The 23,690-nt window shown below is 41.3% G+C and overlaps 1 protein-coding gene across 3 annotated transcripts in view; it reads right to left on the reverse strand.

The window, feature by feature from the left end:
* Positions 1–18,627, reverse strand: part of LOC135887907 (myosin heavy chain, skeletal muscle, adult-like) — a 32,184-nt gene extending 13,557 nt beyond the window's left edge. Inside the window, exons 1-24 of one of the 3 annotated variants that reach the window (XM_065415704.1) lie at positions 18,424–18,627; positions 18,195–18,338; positions 17,946–18,102; positions 16,526–16,553; positions 16,314–16,422; positions 16,118–16,210; positions 13,470–13,533; positions 13,276–13,374; positions 12,583–12,686; positions 12,365–12,503; positions 11,877–11,995; positions 11,629–11,778; positions 10,551–10,721; positions 7,864–8,170; positions 7,683–7,753; positions 5,614–5,701; positions 5,401–5,518; positions 4,871–4,994; positions 4,649–4,785; positions 4,294–4,549; positions 2,007–2,249; positions 645–821; positions 413–558; positions 241–331 (exon numbers count right to left, since the gene is read on the reverse strand). In XM_065415704.1, the coding sequence (XP_065271776.1) occupies positions 241–331; positions 413–558; positions 645–821; positions 2,007–2,249; positions 4,294–4,549; positions 4,649–4,785; positions 4,871–4,994; positions 5,401–5,518; positions 5,614–5,701; positions 7,683–7,753; positions 7,864–8,170; positions 10,551–10,721; positions 11,629–11,778; positions 11,877–11,995; positions 12,365–12,503; positions 12,583–12,686; positions 13,276–13,374; positions 13,470–13,533; positions 16,118–16,210; positions 16,314–16,422; positions 16,526–16,553; positions 17,946–18,102; positions 18,195–18,338; positions 18,424–18,627 (3,339 nt within the window). Of the gene's footprint in view, positions 1–240; positions 332–412; positions 559–644; positions 822–2,006; positions 2,250–4,293; positions 4,550–4,648; positions 4,786–4,870; positions 4,995–5,400; positions 5,519–5,613; positions 5,702–7,682; positions 7,754–7,857; positions 8,171–10,550; positions 10,722–11,628; positions 11,779–11,876; positions 11,996–12,364; positions 12,504–12,582; positions 12,687–13,275; positions 13,375–13,469; positions 13,534–16,117; positions 16,211–16,283; positions 16,423–16,525; positions 16,554–17,945; positions 18,103–18,194; positions 18,339–18,423 lie in introns of all 3 variants that reach the window. The other 2 variants (XM_065415703.1, XM_065415702.1) reach the window with 2 other exon arrangements.
* Between the last annotated feature and the right edge of the window lie 5,063 nt (positions 18,628–23,690).

Consider the following 23,690-nt stretch of genomic DNA (forward strand, 5'->3'; position numbering starts at 1 on the left):
CAACACCAGTATGGCTGTTGGCAGACTTCTGCTGGCATAACACCGTAGAATAGATGCAGCCTACACTGACAACAGGGGTTCTGGTGGCAAAGGAACATCACCTCCCTGAACTGAGGTAGCTACATCCAAATACCCATTGAGAGAAATTTGGGTCCCTGATACATCATGTTCACTAAGAGCGATGCCTTCCTTTAAACTGAACTCCCTTTTGGGCTGGAACAAAGATAAACTATGACTTGCCTGTAACTCTTTGATCTTCTTCTGCAGCTGGATGCCCAGGACTTGCTCATCCTCTATTTTGCTTAGGAACTGACTGATTTCAAAGTCTTTCCTTTACACACACACACAGAAAAAAAAGAGTTAGTGTTGGAACAAAATGTATCTGCAGGATACCCCCACAAACCATACCTACTTCTTCAGTTTTTCCTCCAGCTGCTGTTTATCATTTTCTAAATCCATTGTGGATTCCTGGGCCAGCTTCAAATCTCCTTCAAGTTTCCTCTTAGCTCTTTCAAGGTCCATGCGAATCTTCTTCTCTTGCTCCAGTGACCCTTCAAGCTAAACAGAAAAAGGTCATTAATTCTCTGCTAACAAGAGCCTAATTTCACACTGGTTTTATTCTCTCCACAAATTATTGTGCCTACATCGTCTACTTGCTGCTCCAGCTTGGTTTTAGCTTTGGTCAGTGTGTTCACTTTGTCCTCTTCTGCCTGCAGGTCATCCAGGGTCTGCTGATGGGCCTCCTGGAGGGCTTTCTTTTCCTTTGTCAGTTTAGCGATGGTCTCATCCAGGACTGCCATTTCCTCGGTGAGGTTTTTCACCTTCCGAGTTGAATAAAGATAGTTATAAAAATGGATATAAAACATCATTGTTTGTGAAATGACAGTGTCATTTAAAATTTAGATTTATTAAATTTGATGTTTTTAACCAAGATTTTGTAAGATTCAAGCAATAGATACTGGCTGCATGGAAATGTAATATAATAAGCAGAAAGAACGGTCACGTCTGAAGTCATAGCTACTTCATTATCTTTTCTCTGAGTGAACTCAGAAAAAACTGGCAAGAGATTCTCATGAAACTGTAGTCACTTACAACTGAAAACCCCCACATCTGCCCTACTAAGGTCTAGACTTGTCCCATTTCAGTCAGTTTGTTCCCTCAACAATAAGAGACCAAAGAACAACTTTAATGCCTGTGTTTCAAAAGAGGTCACTTCACAATTTTTAGGCACTGAAATATATGTTCAGATTTTTAAAAATACTAAGTACTCAGCAACAACCTTTGTTCTCAGTGGACAGTTTAGAGTTATGAGGGCTTTAGAAATTTCTACTCCAATTGGGGGCTCTGGGCCATTTTGAAAATCTGTCTGTTTACCACTGAAATATAAATTAGAATGGAGCCTACTCAACTGGTGGCATATCATACCTCATAAGTGCATTAATGTATTTATTATTCCTTACTTGGAGAGTAAATGATAAAGATAAATAAATACATTATTATGTATTGATCTTTTTTAAAATGAATGCAAAGTATAAACTAAATATGTAAATTAAGAAAGTGTGTGTGTGTGTGTGTGATTATCTCACACACAAAAACAATGTTCAAAGCAAAGTAAGGTTTCAAAGTCAAGCACTCCAAGGTTAGGAAATTCCTGAATTAAGGTTGTCTGTGCAACATATCCATTATGATAGAGTTTTTAATTATGTGATTACATACTATTGTTTACCATAGGACCCCCTAGGACTCCTGCCTCATTCAGTACACAGAATAGATGGTGCACTGTCTCTTTGCCCAGCTAGTCCCAGTTCTTCCCTTCCTAGTTTTTTGTCTGATCTGTCTTTCCCTCACCCCCTTGTTCCTCCTGCCCACATTTCTCATCCTACTGACTGCCAGCCCCAGTCTCCCTTCAGGCACAAATGCACAGATCTCTCTCTCTCTCTCTCTCTCTCTCTCTCTCTCTCTCTCTCTCAATTTTATATATATAAATATATATATATGGCCTTTACCTTGTTTTCTGTGGCATGTTTTTCCTTTTCAACCTTGGCCAATGTTAACTCAAGGTCATCAATGTCTTTCTTCAGCTCAGAACATTCATCCTCCAGTTTCCTCTTTTTGGCTGTCAGCTCAGCGTTCATCTCCTCCTCATCCTCTGCTCTTTCAGTCACCTCCTTAATTTTAGCTTCAAGTTGTATTTTGGTTTTGATCAGTTGATCACATCTTTCCTCAGCATCAGCCAAGCCTTCAGATTCCTGTTGGGGAAATGTAGTTTTTCCATGTATTTGTGTTTTGGTGACTTTTAGCTCTATCTTATATCACACTAAATAGTGGTATTGTAATAAAGGCTGAAAATAATTATATTTCATCTCAGCACAAAATATGATTGATTTTTACTTGTTGTTAAGAGGATAGGTCCAGCAATGGCTATTAGCAAAGATGGTCAGGATTGCTACCCCATGCTCTAGGTCTCCCTAGCCTCTGATTGCCAGATGCTGGGACTGGATGACAGGGGATGGATCACTTGATGATTGCCCTGTTCTGTTCATTCCCTTTGAAGCACCTGGCATTGGCCACTGTCAGAAGACAGGATATTGGGCTAGATGGACCATTGGTCTGACTCAGTTTGACCATGCTTATGTTCTTATGAGATGTCTGATCATGAAAATTAGCAACTAGATTAATTTTTTTTAGTCTATTCATAGACAAATTAATGTAATAACTACATATGAATGTATATAATCTGTCCCTAAACCATTAAGGCCCACATCCTACAAACAATTTTGCACATGTTCAACCTGAAGTATATGAGTATTCCTCCTGACTTTCCATTGCTTGTATGGTGGTTTATGTTAAGCATGTGAGCAGGGTCAGAGCCTAGACATGCATATAAACATCCTATATAATTGCATACACTGTTTTTAATTTTATCTTCTCCTCACTGGTTTCTTACCCCACTGTTGGTTGGTGTCACCTATTGTATTTGCATATGATTTGGATTTTAATGGCCTAATTTTCTAAAATGCTGAGCACCCAGCAACACTGATTATTCTCAGTAAGAAGGTTGTCAGTTGAGAACAATGGAAGCTGTTTTGGATACTGAGCTCTTTTGAAAATCTGGCTCTTTATGTCCGGGGTCTTGCATTTTTTTATATGTTTGTAAAGTACATCACTCACATTTGAGCATTGTAGAAATAAAAATTATAATTTTACCAATTAAAAAGAATGTAGAAACTTTTTTGTGTTCAGACACCTCAAAAATGGGTATGCTTTAAAATATCATACTTGACATATACTGTACGTAGTATTATTTGAAGACGAAAGACTTTGTTATTGTTAAAAGAATTTAATTTAGAAATAACTAAATTATAGCTACATAAAATTGCTACACTTGATATATGCAGTGTTGTGGTAGCCGTGTAGGTCCTGGGATATTAAAGAGACAAGGTGAGTGAGGCAGTATCTTTCATTGGACCAAATTCTGTTGGTGAGAGAGACAAGCTTTTGAGCTTACACAGATCTCTTCTTTAGGCCCCGAAGAAAAGCTCTGTGACCAGAAGTGGGTCCAATAAAAGATATTACTTCCCCCACCTGGTTTCTCTAACACACTTGAAATAGGTGACTTTCTCTTTGAGCCACTTACTTATGTTTAATGCTCCCAATATGTAGTTTTTATGGGGCAGAGAGTGGGTTTGAACTATGTATTTTCTTAATGAGGGGCATTTTGTTTAGTATTGTGCTGATGTGCCCCTTAAAGAGGTTGGCCATCTCACTCATTGTGAACAAAGCAAATCATCTCTTCTTGTAAAAAAAAAAAAAAACCCACCCTTCTTAGCTTTCAAAATGCTATGGTCTATAGCAAATGTCTCATGGTCTATAGAGTAGTATAACAAATAGAACTAACAGTACAGCAGATGTATAAACATCTAGGATAGCATCCCAAAAGTTACACCATCCAAAACAAAAATAGTTTAATTGGTCTGCATCAAGAAAATACAAAGGATTCGGAGGTCCCAAGTTCCATCCCCACAGATGACCCACCAAGGGGCATCATTATATATGCTTACGTATGTGTATACTCCAGATATTTGGACCCATACATTTTGGATAGTGCCCAAATGCACATGCTTAAATTTGAAAATGTAACATTTAATCCTTGAATTTTAATTTGACTTGCAACATTTTTCTAGTGGAAGGTAACTATCAGTTTGTACTTCTCTTGCTGGGAAAGTTGCATTTAGAAATTTCAGGCTTAGTTTCCCCTGTGCAATAAGGGTCGAATGCACTGGTGATACTCACAGACTGCACTTGGAGCTGCAGGTCGTTTTTCTCTTGCATCAGGGTCACCATTTTTTCCTCCAGTTCTTTCCTTTTTGCTTCAGACTTAGCAAGCTCTTCCTTCATTTTCTCAAACTCTACCTTCATGTTGGCCATCTCCTTCTCAGATTCAGCACTCCTCAGCAAGGGCTTGATCTTGAAGTACAGCTTCATCCAGGGCCAGTGCTTGACATTCATGAACGAGCGAACGTTGTATTGGATACAGAAGACGGACTCTCTAATGTAATTAAAATATATATTAAGTGTTATGTGTGTGATGAATATAGATGCAATAGCCCAAACACAACAAGTCCCATGCAAGATGACATATTGCTACCTCCTTTCCACCATTCTTTGATACTCCACTCTCATCAGGAAGCCACGACACCTGGCTTGCGTGCGGGTCATAATCTCTGCCAGTTTATCATCTCTCATCTCCTCTAGAAGACCCAGAAGTCCCGCTTTGAAAAACACCTTGAAAAAGGGAATATTACAAAACATCACTTTCATTCTGGACAAAATACAAATAGATGGTGTTTGAATCAAAGAGTGTCTGTACCTTAGTGTGACCAAATTTATACTGGGTCTGATCAATATCAATGGATCCAAGTAGTTTCTCAGAAGCCTTCTTGCTGTCCATGAACTGTCCCTCTGGAACAGCACTTGCATTTAAAATCCTGTATCTGTAGGAGAAAACTGAATATAAGGATTTTCCTATCGCCAAAACCACCATCACCATTGACACTAAGTGGCTCCCATGTTATAACTGGAAGCCAGAAAAAGGGCTGACTGGACCAGTTCTCATGCCTAGAGGCTGTCCATCTGTTAGGCTGAGGAACAATTTTAGGATAGTCTGAGAAAGCTTGTACTGCAATTATATCCTACCACATGTTCTCTGGAGAGAGGACCTTAGATTCCAAAGATATCAATCTCATTGTTAACCCACAGTACATTACTTTAATTTGATATTTACAACAGAGTAAAGAAAATATATGCTAAATACTTCAGTGAATATAGTATTTGAAATAATTAGGAAATACAAGCTACTCAGCACAAACATAATGGGGCAGTATAGTGGAGCTCTCTGACCTCTGTTTAAAGTCTGCGTAAATGACTCTGCTGGGGAATCCTTTCCTGCAAATTCGGATCCCTTCCAGCACGCCGTTACACCTTAGCTGGTGCAGTACGAGATCATGTTCCATGGAACCTTAACAAATCACAGCATGAATTAGTACCTCCTTGTGCAGCCCAGAGGGAATGGCAGAAACCTCACTAATATTTCTGCACACCGGCACTTCTTACCGGGTGTCTTGGTTTCATTGGGAATAATGCATCGCACAAAGTGAGGATGAGTGCTTCTCAGATTGCTCATCAGCTTGTTTAAATTCTCCTGTGAGAGCATAAGCAAAGGTTTAGGTTAACCAATGTTACACTGCATATGCACTGATAGAAGCAGTAAACTCATTATAATGGGATCATGCACATTACTCCTGGGGGGAGGGGGATTCCGTGCCAAATAATTAAAAATTCTGCAAAATTCTGCCAATTTTATTTGTCAAAATAATGCAATATAATCACACCAGTTTTAATTATTTTAGTAAGTTATTTAAACTACAGTACAGAAAAAAGTCACAGTAACTATTCAGCATTTCCTAAACACATGAAAGTTAACTTGGTAACTAATACCCTGCATTCCAGTAATAATCCTGGATTTTCATTTAAATTACATTACAGAACACCAAACAGCAAAAAAAGTGCCAGCCCCGCCCCCTGATGGTGATCAATGTCTCTCCCAGAGGCATGCATGCCCAGCCCTCCTCCCCTCACTGAGATTTGCATCTCTGAGGCTGCTCCAGGCATGCTGGAACAGATGTGCTGCCGGAGAAGAGGCGCATGTCCCCCCGCAGAGTTCTTTTGCATTTTTCTTCATGATGGGGCCACAGAAATATACGGACCATACGAATTCTGCGCCCCCACAGTGGTGCAGAATTCTGTCAGGAGTAGCGCATAACCAATGTAGACAGACTAGCTTGCAAAACGTCCCAGCCGGAATCATTCTAACCTACGTTCTCTTCTTCCTTTGTATCTTAAATATGGTCATTAAAGTGAGGTATAAAACTGTAGAAATAGTGCTACCTAGAAGTGTGGAATGTAATGTTCCCAACTCACAATTTTATCATGAGTCTCACTACATTTGGTGTTTTTCTTATGCCCCAGTTCCTGGAATCAATTGATTTGGGGGAAATGTCAGTTTTTAACTGAAAAATAAAAGTAAGTTTCTGAACCTCAGGGTTGAGGATAAAAGCTGGAAAATGTGTCCTAAGTGTGTACTAAAGGCTCAGAGAGCAGAGGGCAAGAAAAAAAGCCAACACTGATTATTTCTTGAAATCATATTTCACTCTCATGAGTTTTGGGGGCTCAACTCATGGCTCTCAAATGCCACTGGTTGGCAATACTGAAAATGTTCACCAAGACAGGACAGGAAACCAGTGTCAGAAAGGGCATCATATCCTGGGAGCCCTGGATGGAGATCCTTTGTTTTTTTTATGGGGTGTATGTGAACGGGGGGAAAAGAGTATGAGAATGGAAAGGAGCAGAGCAGTGGGGGAAGTGAGACATTTCTAAGTTTTCAGGTGGTTTAAATGTAAGCAGTCTGGACCTGTAACAATAGGATGCTCCTGGGGCCTATGCATGTATCCAAGTATCCTGGTTCAAGACTTTGGCCAGCAGATGGGCCAGTGTCACATGATGGTGGCCTGTGAGTGGTACTTAAGAGGGAGCCAGTTTGTACAGAGGAGTGTGACCCAGAGTCAGGAGAAGGACCTGGCAGGAGATATCTGCATGGAGAAGGAATAGAAGCCTTGACTGGTAAAAGCTTTAGGAAAGGCCAGACAGCTGAGGCTGGCATTGGGAAGGAATTGTAAAGTCTGTGGGGAAGATTTGTGGTGAGTTGAGTTGAAATGATGTGTTATACGCCACACCTCAAGAAGGAGACGAATTTGAACCACATAAGTCTACATGCATTCTTCAGGGAGCAGAGTCAGGGAAACTGAGGCAGCAGACACCTAACCAGATGGGAGAAGTGAACCCCATTACAGGGCCACATACAGCTCTGAATCCAGAGCTGGTGCAAGGAGGGCCTTTCTTAGAAACTACTTTTGTTTAACATCATTGTTTATTATATCATCCTGGGGAAGGGAAGAAAGGACAGACTCTGCACTCAATGAAATGGAGACACAGCAGGTTAACTTCCCATAAGAATCAAGGGGCTTTTACCACAACTGAGCCAGCTGGAAAATAACCTTTTCAGATTTAAAGTGAGATTTCTCATTATCTTGACAGAGAACACGATAATGAACACTGTACTGTACCCTGAAAAGAGCAGAAACGGTCTGAAAAGAAGAACCCTTCTTCTTGCTCCCCTTCTTGGAGCCACCGCCATCTGCACAATGAAAGAGAATGAAAACATGTTTTAGATTTTTTATGTTCCCTTTTGTGATTCTAGAAGAAGTATCTCTGTGTATATTGGATATTGTGGATGAATACAAATACCTGCATCTCCACCATATGCGGCAAAGAGAAAAGCCAGTGTTTTCATTGACGATTTCTGGTACAACCCAATGACAGTTTCATTCAGGGGATCTTTGTTCTTCTCAAGCCAGCCAGTGATGTTGTAGTCCACAGTGCCAGCATAGTGCACCAGGGCGAAGTGGGCCTCAGGCTTTCCTTTGACAGGCTTGGGCTTCTGGAAGTTGTTGGACTTGCCAAGATGCTGGTCATAGAGCTTGTTCTTGAAAGAAGCGTCAGTTGCCTTGGGGAACATGCACTCCTCTTCCAGGATGGAGAAAATACCCATTGGCTGAAATAAACAGCAACAAATAAGTAGAAAGAGGGAGAAATTGATTACAAACTGCCGTCCTGGACAATGTGGCCATCTCTTGGTCAGAAGACTGACAGAGTCCAGAGGTTGAGAAACAGGTCAGAAAAGGATGTACTCCAAGTACATCTCCTGACAAAATGGGAGATTAAACAAGCTGAATTTCATCTATTTCAGCTTTGAATGTAACATAATCGCTCATGGAAATTTTACTTTTTTGTAACAAACATTTTGAAAGGTGCAACAATATTGTCATGTTTACATAAAAGTCCTTACCCAAATGAGCTCACACAACATGAAGATATCTTGCTAAAAAAGCCTGTTGTTCTCCAGAACTGTATACTTTCAGCAAATGTTCTTAATTCTATGTGCCCTACATTCAAAATCACCACCTCCTCATTGTTGCACTCAGAAGATGTATACATTAGAGAGAAAGAACATATTTGCCCAGAACTGTATTTTTCCATTTTCTATATTCACCATGAACAAAATTTCTTAGCTACAAATGTTGAAGACAATGTCAAAGTGATCAGAATATTATATTTCTGCCTTCCTCACCAAATCTACCAGGAAATGATTAACTGGATATGACACTGATTATCTGGATATGACAGGGCCTGTAGAGCACAAATGTAGAACATTATTTTAATGAAGTTATCATACTGATATAATCTTCATGTTACTTGGGCAATAATATCAAGAAACCAAAATATACTACTTTTTCAGATTTCTCCATGGTTTGCTTTGAAGAATTAATTCTTTCAGTACTAAAGAGTACAGAAGCATGCTTTAAATTGGAAACTGTGTCCAGGTTTCTGAAAAGGGTCCTGTTATAAGGTAATTTAGGTCATTTTTCCATTTTGGAGAAGGACAAACATACTACCTATCTTAAAAGGGGGACCAAAGAGGACCTAGGGAATTGCTGAACTGTCAGTCTAACTTCAATACCTGGAGAAATACTAGAACAAATTATTAAACAATCAATTTGTAAGCACCTAGAAGATAGAAGGGTAATGAGTAATAGCCAATATGGATTTGTCAAAAAACATCATGCCAAACCAACCTCATTTCCCTCTTTGACAGAGTTGTGGCCTAGTGGATAGCAAGGACGCTGTAGACAGGATATATCTTGATTTTAGTAAGGTTTTGACATTATCCCACATGACATTCTCATAACCAAACTAGGGAAATGTAGTCTAGATGAAATGACTATAAGGTGGATGCAAAACTGGTTGAACAACCATTCTCAGAGAATAGTTATCAATTGTTCCTTGTCAAACTGGGAGGATGTATCTAGTGGGCTCCCACAGGTGTCAGTCCTGGGTCTGATACCACTCACTATTTGCATTAATAACTTGTATAATTGAGTGTATAGTATGCTTATAAAATTTGTGGATGACACCAAGCTGGGAGGGGTTGCTAGCACTTTGGAGGACAGGATTAGAACAAAAAATGACCTTGACAAAATGGAGAACTGGTCTGGAATCAACAAAATGAAATTCAATAGACAGGTGCAAAATACTACGTTTAGGAATTAAAAATCAAATGCACAATTAAAAATGGGAAATAACTGGGTAGGCAGTAGTACTGCTGAAAGGAATCTGTAGGTTATAGTGGAACACAAATTGAATATAAGTCAACAATATAATGCAGTTGCAAAAAAGGCTAATATTCTGGGATGTCATATATAAGACACAGGAGTATGGTAGGTAAAACGTGGGAAGTAATTGTCTATCGTCTATGCCATCTATTCAGCATGGTGAGGCTTTAGCTGGAGGCCCACTTCTGGGCACCACACTTTCAGAAAGATGTGGACAAATTGGAGAGAGTCCAGAGGAAAGCAACAATAATGATAAAGGGTTTAGAAAATCTCACGTTTAGCCTTGAGAAAAGAAGATGAAGAGAAAACCTGAAAACAATCTTCAAATATGTTACGGGATGTTACAAAGAGGATGCTGATCAATACTTCTCCATGTCCACTGAAGATAGGACAAGAAGTAATGGGCTTAGTTTGCAGCAAGGGAGATTTAGGTTAGATATTAGGAAAAACTTTCTAACTCTAAAGGTAGTTAAGCTCTGGAATAGGCTTCCAGGGGGGGCTGTGTAATTCCCATCATTGGTCCTGCCTCAGTGCAGGGAACTGTACTAGATGACATCTCGAGGTCCCTTCCAGCCCTACATTTCTATGATTCTATGACTAATGTTTTTATCCCAAAATATATTAAATTGTGGGACAAGGTATTTTTAATAACTAAGGCTGAATATATGGACCTGAGCAGGGAAGAGTCCCTCTAAAATTTAATACGACCCCCAGCAACTAAAGAATTCTCGAATGAATCAGGCACTTGAATTGAAAAGATACCTTCTCAATGAGCTCAATGCAGGCAGCCAGGTCCATCCCAAAGTCAATGAATGTCCATTCAATTCCTTCCTTCTTGTACTCCTCCTGCTCCAGCACGAACATGTGGTGGTTGAAAAACTGTTGCAGTTTCTCATTGGTGAAGTTGATGCACAGCTGCTCCAGGCTGTTGTACTACACAAAGGGAAAGACAAATGTATGTGTATTAAAGATTTTAAAGATGTAACAGCAACTGTGAAGCTGTGGTGGCACTTCTAATCCTAAAGTGGGCTTCCCAGTGTAAATGTAATGGGTTGTATTGACAAGGCACCACCAGTTCAGGCCCTGTTTGCAATTCCCTCAATGGGATTTGTGCATGAATATGGGAGAGCAAAAAGACCTTGAATTCATTGTTCCCAGGAGAGCTCCTTTGAAGTCAATAGTAAGGTAAAATCTATTATTTACTATACTATCATATCTCCTGGGACATGTCAACATTTTCAGTGCCTGCCCACACCAGAATTTCTATGCTTTCAGATCAAGGCCATGCTTGTTTCCAGGCTCTGGCCCAGATAAGCTCCCTGCTGCACCAGCATTTCCTCACTCTCACTGCAGGCTGTTTGTGGGGTCTGGCGCCCGGTACTAACCCATCTGACCCTTCTGACCAGGCGTTTATGCACTATTGACTTGGCCCACCCAGGAATTCCCATACCCTGGCCCAGACCTGTATGTGCCTCAGCCCTTGGGCTTGCCTTTGTGTTCATTGCCCCACGCTTGCTCAGGTGCTTCTGAGCATTCACCTCATTACACAATAGTTTATTTGATAAGCTCAACCTGTTGAAAAGTTGAAAGCGCATAATACTGCAGTTGCTATTTATTTCTACATACAAAACCTAATTCCATCTTTTTAAAAGTGAAGCCCTTTGAGTGTCATGCTCTGCAGAAGCTGAGACAGGGCACTTCTCCAGAAAAGGCAGGCTTTTCCAGAAAATTTGAAATGATTTGAAAAGTTCTAAGATCTTCAGAAAAACATATTTCTCTGAATTTTCACAACCCCTCAGTGTCCCTTCCAGGAACCTGCTGTCAAATCCCTGCTCCTTACATCAAAGATCTCAAAGCCAGCAATGTCCAGGACACCAATGAAGTACTGTCTGGGCTGCTTGGTATCCAACTGCTGGTTGATACGAATGACCATCCACAGAAACATCTTCTCATAGACCGCCTTTGCCAGAGCACCCACCGAATTGTGCACCTAAACCAGCGGGAGAAGGACTGGAGTTACCATACAAAGCAGAGGAAGAAACCCGGGTGTGTTAATTCAAACCAGAATTCTAGATCACCAATTGTTACCTGCTGCACGGTTTGACCTTTGGTCACATATTCATTCCCAACCTTGACTCGGGGGCAACACATGGCTTTGAGCAGATCAGCTGAGTTCAGATTCATCAGGTAGGCTGCTTTGTCAGCCACTAAAAGGACACAGTCAGAGGAATCAATTATTGGACAACAAATAGAATGTGGTGTATGTGAGATTTCTCTCAAAAGCAAATGTAATGTTAAATGTTCTATTCATGCAATTCTATTAATGTAATCTTATAGTAGAGATTGTGCAGGCATAAAAGACATGAAATTCAAAAGTAGGCTTTTTTTGAAAGTCAGTGGGAGTTAAGCACTCAGTGCCTTTGAAAATGTACCCCTAAGCACCTAAAAATAAAGGATGATTGTAAAAGAGACTCCTCAAACAGAACTGAAAGCTAAAGCTTGACATTTTGACATAATTCAACTTCTACGGATTGATTTATTGCTTGCGTTATTGAGAGTGTAATTTCTGCTAATACCTTCTGTGCCATCTGGCTCTGCCTGTTCCTCACGCTGCTTCTGCTTGAATTTCATGTTCCCATAGTGCAGTACTGCCCCTGTCAGCTTGTAAATGGCCATTTTTTCCTCAGAACTGAAGCCCAAGATGTCAATGGCGCTCTGTCAACAGAATCAGTAAAGTAAAGATCTTATCTAGTAAAGTTAATACTTCACATAATAATTATCATGTGTTACTCACATCTGTGGCCATGAGTTCTTCCTGGTCATCAATGCTGGCTACAGTGATCTCACCTTGACTCACAAAGGGGAAGTCATATGGGTTGGTGGAAATCAGAAGCATCTCTGAAAACAAGAATAGATCCCAATTTTTACCTGCTGCAGTTTGGTCTTTGGTCACATATTTATTCCAGACCTTGCCTCAGGGTAATACAGGGCTTTAATGGTATGTCTACACTCCATTGCAAATCCAGGTCTGTGGGCCCCACGCCTACAGATTCAGTGTTTCCAAGTTTACACATGTGCATCATGCTGCATTGTAAACCCAGGTTTACAATTGATGGACTCAGTTCTCAGAACCATGCTGATACATCCATACTGCTTGCAGACTCGAGTCAGACCTTCTGCTTCTGGGGACCCAGGCTTGTGCTGTGTCCACACTGTGAAATGACGGAGCTTGGACCCAAATCACAGCAGGATTTGGGGTTGGACCTACCACCCCACGTGGGTCCTAGGACTCTGACCCTGAGGACTTACTGACCTGAGTCAGATAGATTTGAGTGTGAACTGTAGAGGAGGGGTTGGGCTCAAACCTGAGTCTGAGCCTGCGTTTACAATGCAGTGCAGACATGCCCATAATTGCCCATGTAACAAAGCTTATCAGTTAGTGTTACTCAGTGACCAGTTCCACCAAAAGAGTTAAAACGTTTCTTACCAATTAGTTCTGGCTTCTTGTTGGACATGATCTGATAAAATATGTGATAGCTTCTTTCTGCCTTGAGCTGGAAAGTGACTCTAGATTTCTCCAGCAGATCTGGCAAGGCAGGTAAAGTACAATTAGCCACAAGAAAACACAATGAGAAAGAAAGAGAGACAGAGAATTGTGACCCTTAAAGGGAGGTCCCTTACATGTTTCAATGTCAGCAGAAGCCAGTTTCCCTGTGGTACCAAAGTGGATTCTGATGAATTTGCCCTTTAAAGGAAAAAAAAGTCATTTAATTTAAAACCCTCAGAGGCAGACTAGGGATGAAATCCTGGCCCCATTGAAATCAATGGGAATTTTGCCTTTTACTTCAGAGAGGCCAAGGCTTCACCCTAGATGTATTTTATTAATATGTAGTGAAATGTTTAGCCTATGTCACTACTAAATATTTAGGTAAAGACCTATGCTAAATTATTAACATCCATAGTGACCAATATAGCCACAATTGTACAGTTCACATAAGTTGAATGCACAGGAGAAAGGAAGGCCTGAAAGCACAAAAGTATCCAGACGCCAAAGTCCCTGTTTTAGGCACTTAAGTCCTGGTTTAATCAGCATTGTGACGCACAAAACTCCTGCTGAACCCTGTCGGTGCCTAAACTCCCTTGACACCTATGTTTTTGCAGTAAAAGTTCCCCGTCATCTATGTTCTTTCCTCTGGGTGTGCGCACTTCTGCCTCCCTCTAGCCATAGGTGCCAATCTCCTGCCTAAGCCCCAGAATGATTGATGTACCAGGGGAAGACAGGCATTCAGCTGCTTAAATCGCATGGGGGGCCTGATCCGGCAGGCATGCTCAGAGGACTCCTCCTGGATCAGGCCCCTCAGATGAGTTAACAAAGAGCAGCCAGGGATGAAGGACTTCCCTCATAATCTTTAGCCCAGTGGTTAGGGTGCTCACCTGGGATGTAGGAGACCCCCCTCTGCCTGAGGGGAGAAGGGTTTTGAACAAGTACCTCCGTTCAGATGAGTATGTTAACCACTGGGCTGTGGACTCTTCTGATGTGGGGCTCCGTCAGTCTCTCCTGTTGTCGCTGTTGCACTCTGGATAAAAATAAAGAGTCACTAGAACAGGAGGACTGGATCCTGGGTCTCCCACCTCCCAGGTGAGTGCGCGAACCACCAGATCTATAGAGTCATTCTCTCACTTCAGTCTCCCCCACACAGAGAGCAGAAGCATGAGAATGACTCCATAGCTGGGTGATTACTGCACTCACGTGAAAGGAGGGGAGACCCAGGGTCCCACTCCAATGACTCTTTAATTATTGATCCAGAATGAGACAGCTTCAGCAGGAGAGACTGAAGGAGCCCCACATCAGAATAAATGGTTAGGGCTCTCCCCTGAGAGGTGGTAGATACTGTTCAAATCCCTTCTCCTCATCCAATGGCAGTGGGACTTGAACTGGGGGTTGTAGTAGGAAAAGAGCATGAGACATAAGCCCTTGTATCAGAGGCCTGGTATGAGACCTGAGGCCTGGGCTAAAGTAGTGGTCAAAGCTTTGCTAATATCAAGCAAAGTCAGGCTGTAAGCTAGAGGCAGGCCCTGCTCACATAATCTGGTAAGAACAGGGCTGACACTGCAGAAACACACATTCCTAAGAAGTGCTACACACAGGCCATGCACACAAACACATTCCAGAAGGTGGTACCAGAACGCCTCGATACCAAACACATTCACCAAGATAACAGGAATATGCTGACCCATCCTAAAGATAACGTCAGGATGACAGCATGATGGATAGAGATGTTTTGATTGAACCAACAGGTACAAGGTGGTGGTTAGCTATGTCAGAGGGCAGTATCTAACCACATCAGAGGGGCAATACATAATTGTTTGTATTGGTGTATAAAATGGAGTCTCAGAGGGAGTGTCTTTGGCCAGTCTAGGGGGGAATGGAAAGTCCCACCATTCACTGAGCTGCATCCATTGTCATGGGCATACATGCATTGAGTGTACTTGTAGCAAGTATAGGGCACCAATACTGTGCTTTGTCGACAATAAACCTGGCTGGGTGCCTTCAGACCTTGTGGTCATTGGGTGGTTCACTTGTGGTCATTGGGTGGTTCACTTGAGGTCTGCTGCCCCAGCTCTGTGCACTAACTGCCCCAATAACAACAATGTGGGTGAAACCAGACAATCACTACCTCTCAAATGAACACTCACAGGAAAATGATAAAAGACAAAAAACACTCTATCACCTGTGGGTGAACACTTTTCACAGAGTGATCACTCTATGTCTGACCTCTCAGTGCTCATCCTCAAAGGAAACCAAAGCCTGGGAGCTTAAATTCATCACTCTGCTAGACACTAAAAACCATGGACTGAACAGAAACTCTGGATTTATGGCTTATTACAACAAAATGTAACCCACTAACCCCCATTTTTGTCCTATGACTGCAGAGGTGTTAATGGGGCACTCTACCTTGAATGTGCCCTTACAATATGTGTTAACTACTTATACTAAATAATCTGTTCCACCTTGCATTTAGCTGAGATGCTCAGAGTACCCTTCCCAGACCTGAAGAAGAGCTCTGTGTGGCTGGAAAGCTTCTCTCTCTCACCAACAGAAGTTGGTCCAATAAAAGATATTACCTCATCCACCTTGTCTCTCTACTATAATTTCTGTTATTTATATGTATGTTTAATCTGTCCTTGTTTGAAAACCAGTAAAGACATGATAAAAAATTCTAATTATATGAACATAAATTGTCCCATCACTGCACTTGAGTGAGTGGCAGACACCGTACCCTCATGTTTGCCTAGAACTAAGAGCATTTCTGACAAAAAAGACTTACAAAACGAGAGGAATTGTCATTCCTCACAGTCTTGGCATTCCCAAAGGCCTCCAGCAGGGGGTTGGCGCTGATGATTTGATCTTCAAGGGTCCCCTACAAAGTAATAATTATTGTCAAATTAAGGTTGTTTTAAACCAGTATATACGTGGCAGTTTCAGAAAAGAGCATTTAATCCCATCTTTAGTGACCAACTCACATGCATTTTGCCTGGCTCTTCCTTCTTCTTCTCCCCACTAGCTGCAATTGTTGCAAAGTACTGGATGACACGCTTTGTGTTCACAGTCTTTCCAGCACCAGATTCTCCGCTGTCAAATCAAACAGAGAAGGAAAGAACACACATAACCAAAGAGTTTCTTCCTGCAGCACATAGCAAAGCCAGCAAAAACCAGGGCAGGGAAATATACATACGTGATGAGGATCGACTGATTCTCCCGATCTGTGAAAGAGACAGAACCAAAAAGACTTTTAAAAGAGTTACTGAGTAACGTTGAACTGACTGAAATGTGTTTGAAGTAAATATGAGATCGTCAACATTTTTATCTGAAACTTTTTTCAACAAAAACTAGCCTTTTTTCAAAACTAGAAACTTTCTCTAGTAGCTTCCGATTTCTTGAGATTTTTGTTTTTAATCAGCATTGGAAATGTTTGAGTTTTTAGGAAATCCTTTTTTTCCCCCTTTTGTTTTCTTTTTTGTCACTGAATGCCAATAGAATGAATTATGCCCAGAATGGGTTGGGGGGGGGGGGGTTCTGGTCACTTTTTCTGTTTTCTTTTTCTTTTTTGTTCATTTTAGCACTAGTCTTACCCTTCTCTTAATTTTACCTATTCTGTAAGTTTCCAGAGTTGAGGAAGTTTCTAAAAGTTACAAAGTGGGAAAAGGAAAAAACAAAATGAAAATGTGAAGATAAAATAAAGCTATGAGCATCATCCATTCTACTGCATCCAGTGGTAAAAGGAAAAAAAGAGAAAGGAAGAAAACAAAACCAATATTTTAAAAATCATTTCAGTTTGTAATGAAATTACTTCCAAATTTTGATTTTTTTCATGAACTGTTTTCTCTCTCTCTCTCTCTCTCTCTCAAACAATCAATGTATCAATTCCATGATATTTAGGTTTTGAGTTAAATTCACATGGATTGACAGAACCACAGGATACGTGGACTTCAGACCAACTTATACACATTTTCCTTTCATCAAATTTTATTATTCAGAAATCTGAACAAGTGACTTAAATCTCTGTAGGGCAAATGATTATATAAACAATACTCTTAACTAAAAGACAGCTAAAAGTTTGCAAGTTCATCCGAACCTCTTGGAGCTGAAATTTCATGAGATCATAGTAGTTTCTGAATCCAGCTATGCTGGAAATACCATGAGATCAACATTTTATCAAAGCATGTTACACTTTTGTTCTAAGCCTGGTTGAAACCTAGGAACAAAGAACAGTTATTTTTTTAGAAAAATTAACCAAACTTTCCAGAATATCAAAAAGGATTTGTGTGAAATTTTGGGTCAGGTTTAGATTCAAGTGCTGGACAAAGTTTTGGGTCAGTTTCAGTGTGGGTTTCAATGAATTCTTGTTTCATCTGAACCACTTTACCTATCACTATTCTTAGCACTTTCAGTGTCTTTGGCTATATGTTATGGGTTTGATATTTAGAAAAACTAAGTGCAAAAATATGTGTAATTTGCACTGGTACTGATGATGGCTGTGAAGGAAATAAGGCTCACAGATATTTGCTCACCAGTGAATGCTAAAACTCAGCCACTGTGATTCCTCATATGAAATTTTCATTGTATAATCACTTTTCAGGAGTTGAGCCACTCACCAGTTAACATGAACTGATAGGCGCTGTCAGAGATGGAGAAGATGTGGGGAGGGGCCTCTTGACGCTTTTTGCCCCTGTAGGCAGACACAACTTCTGGGTTGTACACTGGCAGCCACTTGTAGGGGTTGATAGTGACACAGAAGAGACCCGAGTAGGTCTGAAAGAAAGGGAGATAACGTGATTGGCTTCCACATGATTTAGTGTAGCTGTTAGTTTGGAAGTCCAGGAAAGACTTTGGCCTGTGCTTACATAGATCATCCAGGCTGCATAACGCTCTTTGAGGTTATACAGGACGCCAGGTTCATGGAGATGGGTCATCATCGCCATGTCCTCGATTTTATCATATTTGGGAGGGTTCATGGAGAAGATTTGATCTTCCTTAACAGTCAAAGTCTGGAAGGAAAGAAGAGACCCATTTCTATCAGCTAAGAACAGAGGAGGAACAAAATGCTGTTCCTTACTCCTTGCTTTTACTCACTTCTCCTTTTTCAGTCTTGACTGTGACCTTCCCTCCTTCCCTGCTCTGGATTACGCTTTTCACAAAGGATTCCTTGGGATGCACCACAAAGACCGATGTCTTAGCATCGAAAGGCTTGTTCTGGGCCTCAATTCTCTCCTTCTCCGACTTTCGGAGAAAAGGAGCTGCCACCCCATAGACGGCCATCTCAGCATCCGACGACATGGCTGCGGTTTATCTAGGGCAGCTCAGCAGTGAGCTCTGATGTGGAGAAAATGTTACACTGATGAATCAATAATATTTTGCATCCGTTGGGACATTTTCTACCCTTGGGATGGTTTAGTGGGGGTAAATTGTAAGGCATCTGTTGAAAATCAGTGGGCGTATGGCTCCTCATAGGTGTGAGGAATGTGAGGGTAAGGTTCTGAACTACAGTCCTGAAGGTTTGAATCTTGCCTGCCTCACACTAAAAGGCCACCTTGCGTTCACTTAGCTGCAGACTGGTTTCCCATTCCATTGGGTTGGTGTACCCCAAGGTAATCAGACGTGATGCTGCCACGTTGCTCCCTTGTGTACTGTTAGCTATGACACTAACATGCCTTAACTACATCAGCCTGATGAGCCATTGGCTTGCGGGAGTTTGACTCCTAATTTAGTTAGGCATTGCAGAGCAGAGCAATAGTTTAACAATCTGGGCCTAAATCTATGGAGAAGACCCTTGCTATTTTGCACTCAGTGATTCAAACAATAAAACAAAGTGAACAAACAATAAAAACCATGAATAACACAACTTTTTTAATGAATTGCCACTGTTCAATTTGAATTATTTATTATAACACTTAGTACAGTTGTAAATGTGCTGGAATATAATTTATAAAAATAACTAAGGCCAAAAATAGGAGTTGGAATTCTAAACCCATTATTAGGCTCTTAAATAAACTATGGATTTATAACAACAGGGAACTGCTGAGTTCTCCGCAGTATTGAAAATGAGACCTTTGTATTACATGTTATAAAATGACTTGTATGTTCAGATGACAAACTTCTTCAATAAAATTTGGTACGGTAAATTCCTGACAAAATGATCATTACAATAATACATATGTCTGAGGAAAAAGAATACGATTTTGCAATATTCTCTCAGCTGGTGGACTCTAGCCACCTTGGATACAGTCATATCAAAGACTTAAAGTCTAGAACTGATCAAACTGATTGGTTAGAAGTGAGGATCTAGGACAGGGCACTGGCGAGCCCAGCATCATCGGTCACTGGCTTCAAGTTCAGCCACTGTAGAGACCCTGACCACCATAGGCAGCACAGGCCAAGCACAATATGTAATGCATTTGCACAATGGGCATAAATATTAGGGGATACAGCAACTGTCCATTCAGCAACACAGAAATCCCACCCTAGATAGTCTCTTACTATCCCCTTGGAATTAGTAAATCAGAATCTTACCTCTTGTGATAACAGATGGATAGTATGCAGTCTGGAAGCTGATCAATACTGTAAAATAGAAATAGAAATTCCCTTCTTATTGCTGCACGAAACGCCAGTGATAAATTATAGATTGAAAATATATAGACACCTTGAAAAGCAGATTTAAAATCACTGCTAACAGAGTCAATCCCTCATGGAAATTAGTGCTAGCGGCTTCAGGAATGTAGCTGGATGTGTGGAATGCAGGGGAAATTTCCCCTCTCCACAAACCCAGGTCCCTCCATATGCTTACCTTGAAGCTTTCTGTGCAAGGACAAGGCAAATTGTTTCCCAGGGGTCCTTTTATAGGGTCTGATCTGCATCTGCAACAGATCTTCAGTCAAAGCATTTTTGGCTAACCTTTCTCTGGCAAAGTATTGTATGGCATACTTAACTAAAGGCATAATTGTCATTTGACATGACTAGATATAATTAGAAATTTTTGATGTCTTACCGGCTATATGAATTAATCTCCTATAAATAATTTGACTTGACAAGGGAATCTGGCCTAATGGGTCAGCTAGAGAACTGGATCCAAGACTCCAAAGTTCTATTGCTGGCTTTCCACTGACTCTTGGAATGTCCTAGGGCAGATTACTTAGTATTGCTTTGCCTCAATTCTTCTAGCTATAAAAGTGCCATAATAATATTTATCCACATCAAAGGCTGTTGTGAAGTTTATGAAGAAATGCTTTAAGACCCTTCTGGCCTTAACCTTGAAACTCTATTAATCTAGGTGTTCCTCCCCCTGGCACTGTGATAGGGACCTCCTTTCTTTCCCTTGTCCTTTCCCCCCAAACATTCCCGGTGATCTCTAAAGTAAATAGAGCAAATACTTGAGTTATAGAGCTCAGCCCATAGAAATGTATCATATCCTAAAAGCTCATGTTACTAATGGAGGATGTTACACAGGGACCATATCAGTCAAAATTCTTTCTGCTGCCTCTCCTCCTATCCTTGTATTGTCCTTCCAGAGGCAAATCGATTCAAGCCTAAACATGACTCATGCAATTGTACAGACAGTCCCCAAACACATGCTTAATCCACAAACACATAATAACAAAATCTCCTCCTAACACACACAAACACACCCACTCCCTACGCCTCCATCTCACATATCTACACTCCCACTGTTAACCCACACAAACAACTCCCTCAGGCAAATCACCAAACACCAAAACCACATATACCCAGTCCCCACACCCAACACTCATAAACACCTCATCCATCCCAACATGCACACACACAAACATCACATGAGCATACAACTCCTAGTATTAATACACCCTCAAGCCAACACTTCTGCCCCCCACCACATATACCTTGCAGACTTACTCACAACTTCACACAATCCCATACAGACATAAGAAAGCTCACCATTTTGCACAAGTATACTACCTAGAGAGCAGGATTAGAGAGTAATGTACTGATCCTTCAATATACTAATACTATAAGCAAGGGGAAATTTTAAGACAGAACATGAGAGTACTGCTGTAGTTTTAAGAAAATGGCAGACTTGCTTGAGCAGTTTTAAATCCTGTCAAGCTATAAACAATTTGTTCTCCTGCTCATTAATTGTTAGATTATTAAAATAGTTCCAAAAACAAAACACATACAAGATCAGAACAATTATCTATCAAATCTAGTACAGTATTACAGTGCTTTGGCCCTACATTTCATAAAAACCTCCCACATTACTCACTTGGCCAATTGTGAAATGCTGCACATAAGAATGGGGCTTGAGAGCTCATAAGACCATGCACTCCTAGGTTTAGAACAAAATTGAATTAGCTATAACTATGAGCAGTGCAAAATTCAATTAATGTCAAGATGCACACTTGAAGCTGAATGTGGTGTATATCTGTGTACAGTTAGTTACCTGTTTTGGGAAATGCCTATAAACTGAGCTCAGCTAAAACTATGAAGGCACCTTGTAAAAGAACGTGCCCTGATACTTCCTCCAAAAGCCTCATAGTGTGTACAGGACTGCACCACCACTGGATCTATGTGTGTGTGAGAAGCCCCTTGCTCCACATGTCAGCAGCAGTGCTGTGAAGACCTGAAACCCTGATTGGTCAGGGGATGGGCCTCTTCCCCCAACCCACCCCCTAAGCCCCTGGGTTGGCCATGGAGCTAGCAGGAAATCCCACTCCTAGTTCCTGCTGCCAGCTTCCCTCCCCCATCCCCTGCAGGATAGGAAAGCCAAGCTAGAAGAGAGGGCAGGCATGAAGGTCGTCATCTCCGAGGCACAGAACAAATAGACACTGGCTGTGCCTCATACACCTCCAGCCTGACCCTCCTCTTCCCACTCAGGTGCTCGGGGAGGGGGCAGCGCTTGATGCCCCATGGCTTCCCTGCCTAGCAGCTGGACCTGCTGCCTGTTTCTGGGGTGCAGCGCAGTGCCAGCAAGGACAGGTAGGTACTAGCCTACCTTAGCGCTGCAGCACTTTGTGGTAGGTGCACCACAGAAAAGTCACCTAGGAACAAAGAATGCAGGCAATGTCTACAGGATTGGGGACTGCATGCTGGAAAGCAGGAACCCTGAAAAAGATTTAGGTGACATAAATGGCAAACCCAGTTGTCATAACTATAAAGGGAAGGGTAACAGCTCTCCTGTGTACAGTACTATAAAATCCCTCCTGGCCAGAGACTCCAAATCCTTTTACCTGTAAAGGGTTAAGAAGCTTGGGTAACCTGGCTGACACCTGACCCAAAGGACCAATAAGGGGACAAGATACTTTCAAATCTTGGGGGGGGGAAAGGCTTTTGTTTGTACTCTTTGTTTGGTTGTTGTTCACTCTTGGGACTGAGAGGGACCAGACATCAATCCAGGTTCTCCACATCTTTCTAACCAAGTCTCTCATATTTCAAACTTGTAAGTAAACAGCCAGGCAAGGCGTATTAGTTTTCCTTTGTTTTCTCAACTTGTAAATGTACCTTTTACTAGAGTGTTTATCTCTGTTTGCTGTACTTTGAACCTGAGGCTAGAGGGGAATCCTCTGAGCTCTTTAAGTTTGATTACCCTGTAAAGTTATTTTCCATACTGATTTTACAGAGATGATTTTTACCTTTTTCTTTAATTAAAAGCCTTCTTTTTAAGAACCTGATTGATTTTTCCTTGTTTTAGATCCAAGGGGTTTGGATCTGTATTCACCAGGAGTTGGTGGGAGAAAGGAGGGGGATGGTCAATTTCTCCTTGTTTTAAGATCCAAGGGGTTTGGATCTGTATTCACCAGGAGTTGGTAGGAGAAAGGAGGGGGATGGTTAATTTCTCCTGTCTTAAGATCCAAGGGGTTTGGATCTGTATTCACCAGGGAATTGGTGAAAGGTTTCTCAAGGCTTCCCAGGGAAGGGAATTAGCTTTGGGAATGGTGGCAGCGGACCAGATCTAAGCTGGTAGTTAAGCTTAGAAGTCTTCATGCAGGCCCCCACATTTGTACCCTAAAGTTCAAAGTGGGGATGCAGCCTTGACATGGTGGCAGAGGTGGGATACATTTTAAACCCAAAAGCCAGTAAGATTTTTTTTCCTTCTAGCTGCTTGGAAAGCAGAGCTGAAGGTAGATGCATATCTTATCTCTCCTTGCCTGAAGGCAGAGGTGTTAAGATTTTTTAACAAGAGCCTTTGTTAAGAGAAGGGTTCAATTAATGAGCAAACGACTGGTAAAAGGAATTTACAAGCTGAATTGTTTTTCTTTTCTTTTTACATCCTCGGGAGTAGCTAGTTAGAAAGTCTCTGTTAACTCAGCAGCAGCCTGAGCTGAGTACATCCCAGTTTCAGTCAACTGCAGAGGGGTGTGACCCAGCACAAG

This window comes from Emys orbicularis, chromosome 13 (assembly GCF_028017835.1).
Source record: "Emys orbicularis isolate rEmyOrb1 chromosome 13, rEmyOrb1.hap1, whole genome shotgun sequence".
Taxonomy (NCBI): domain Eukaryota; kingdom Metazoa; phylum Chordata; order Testudines; family Emydidae; genus Emys; species Emys orbicularis.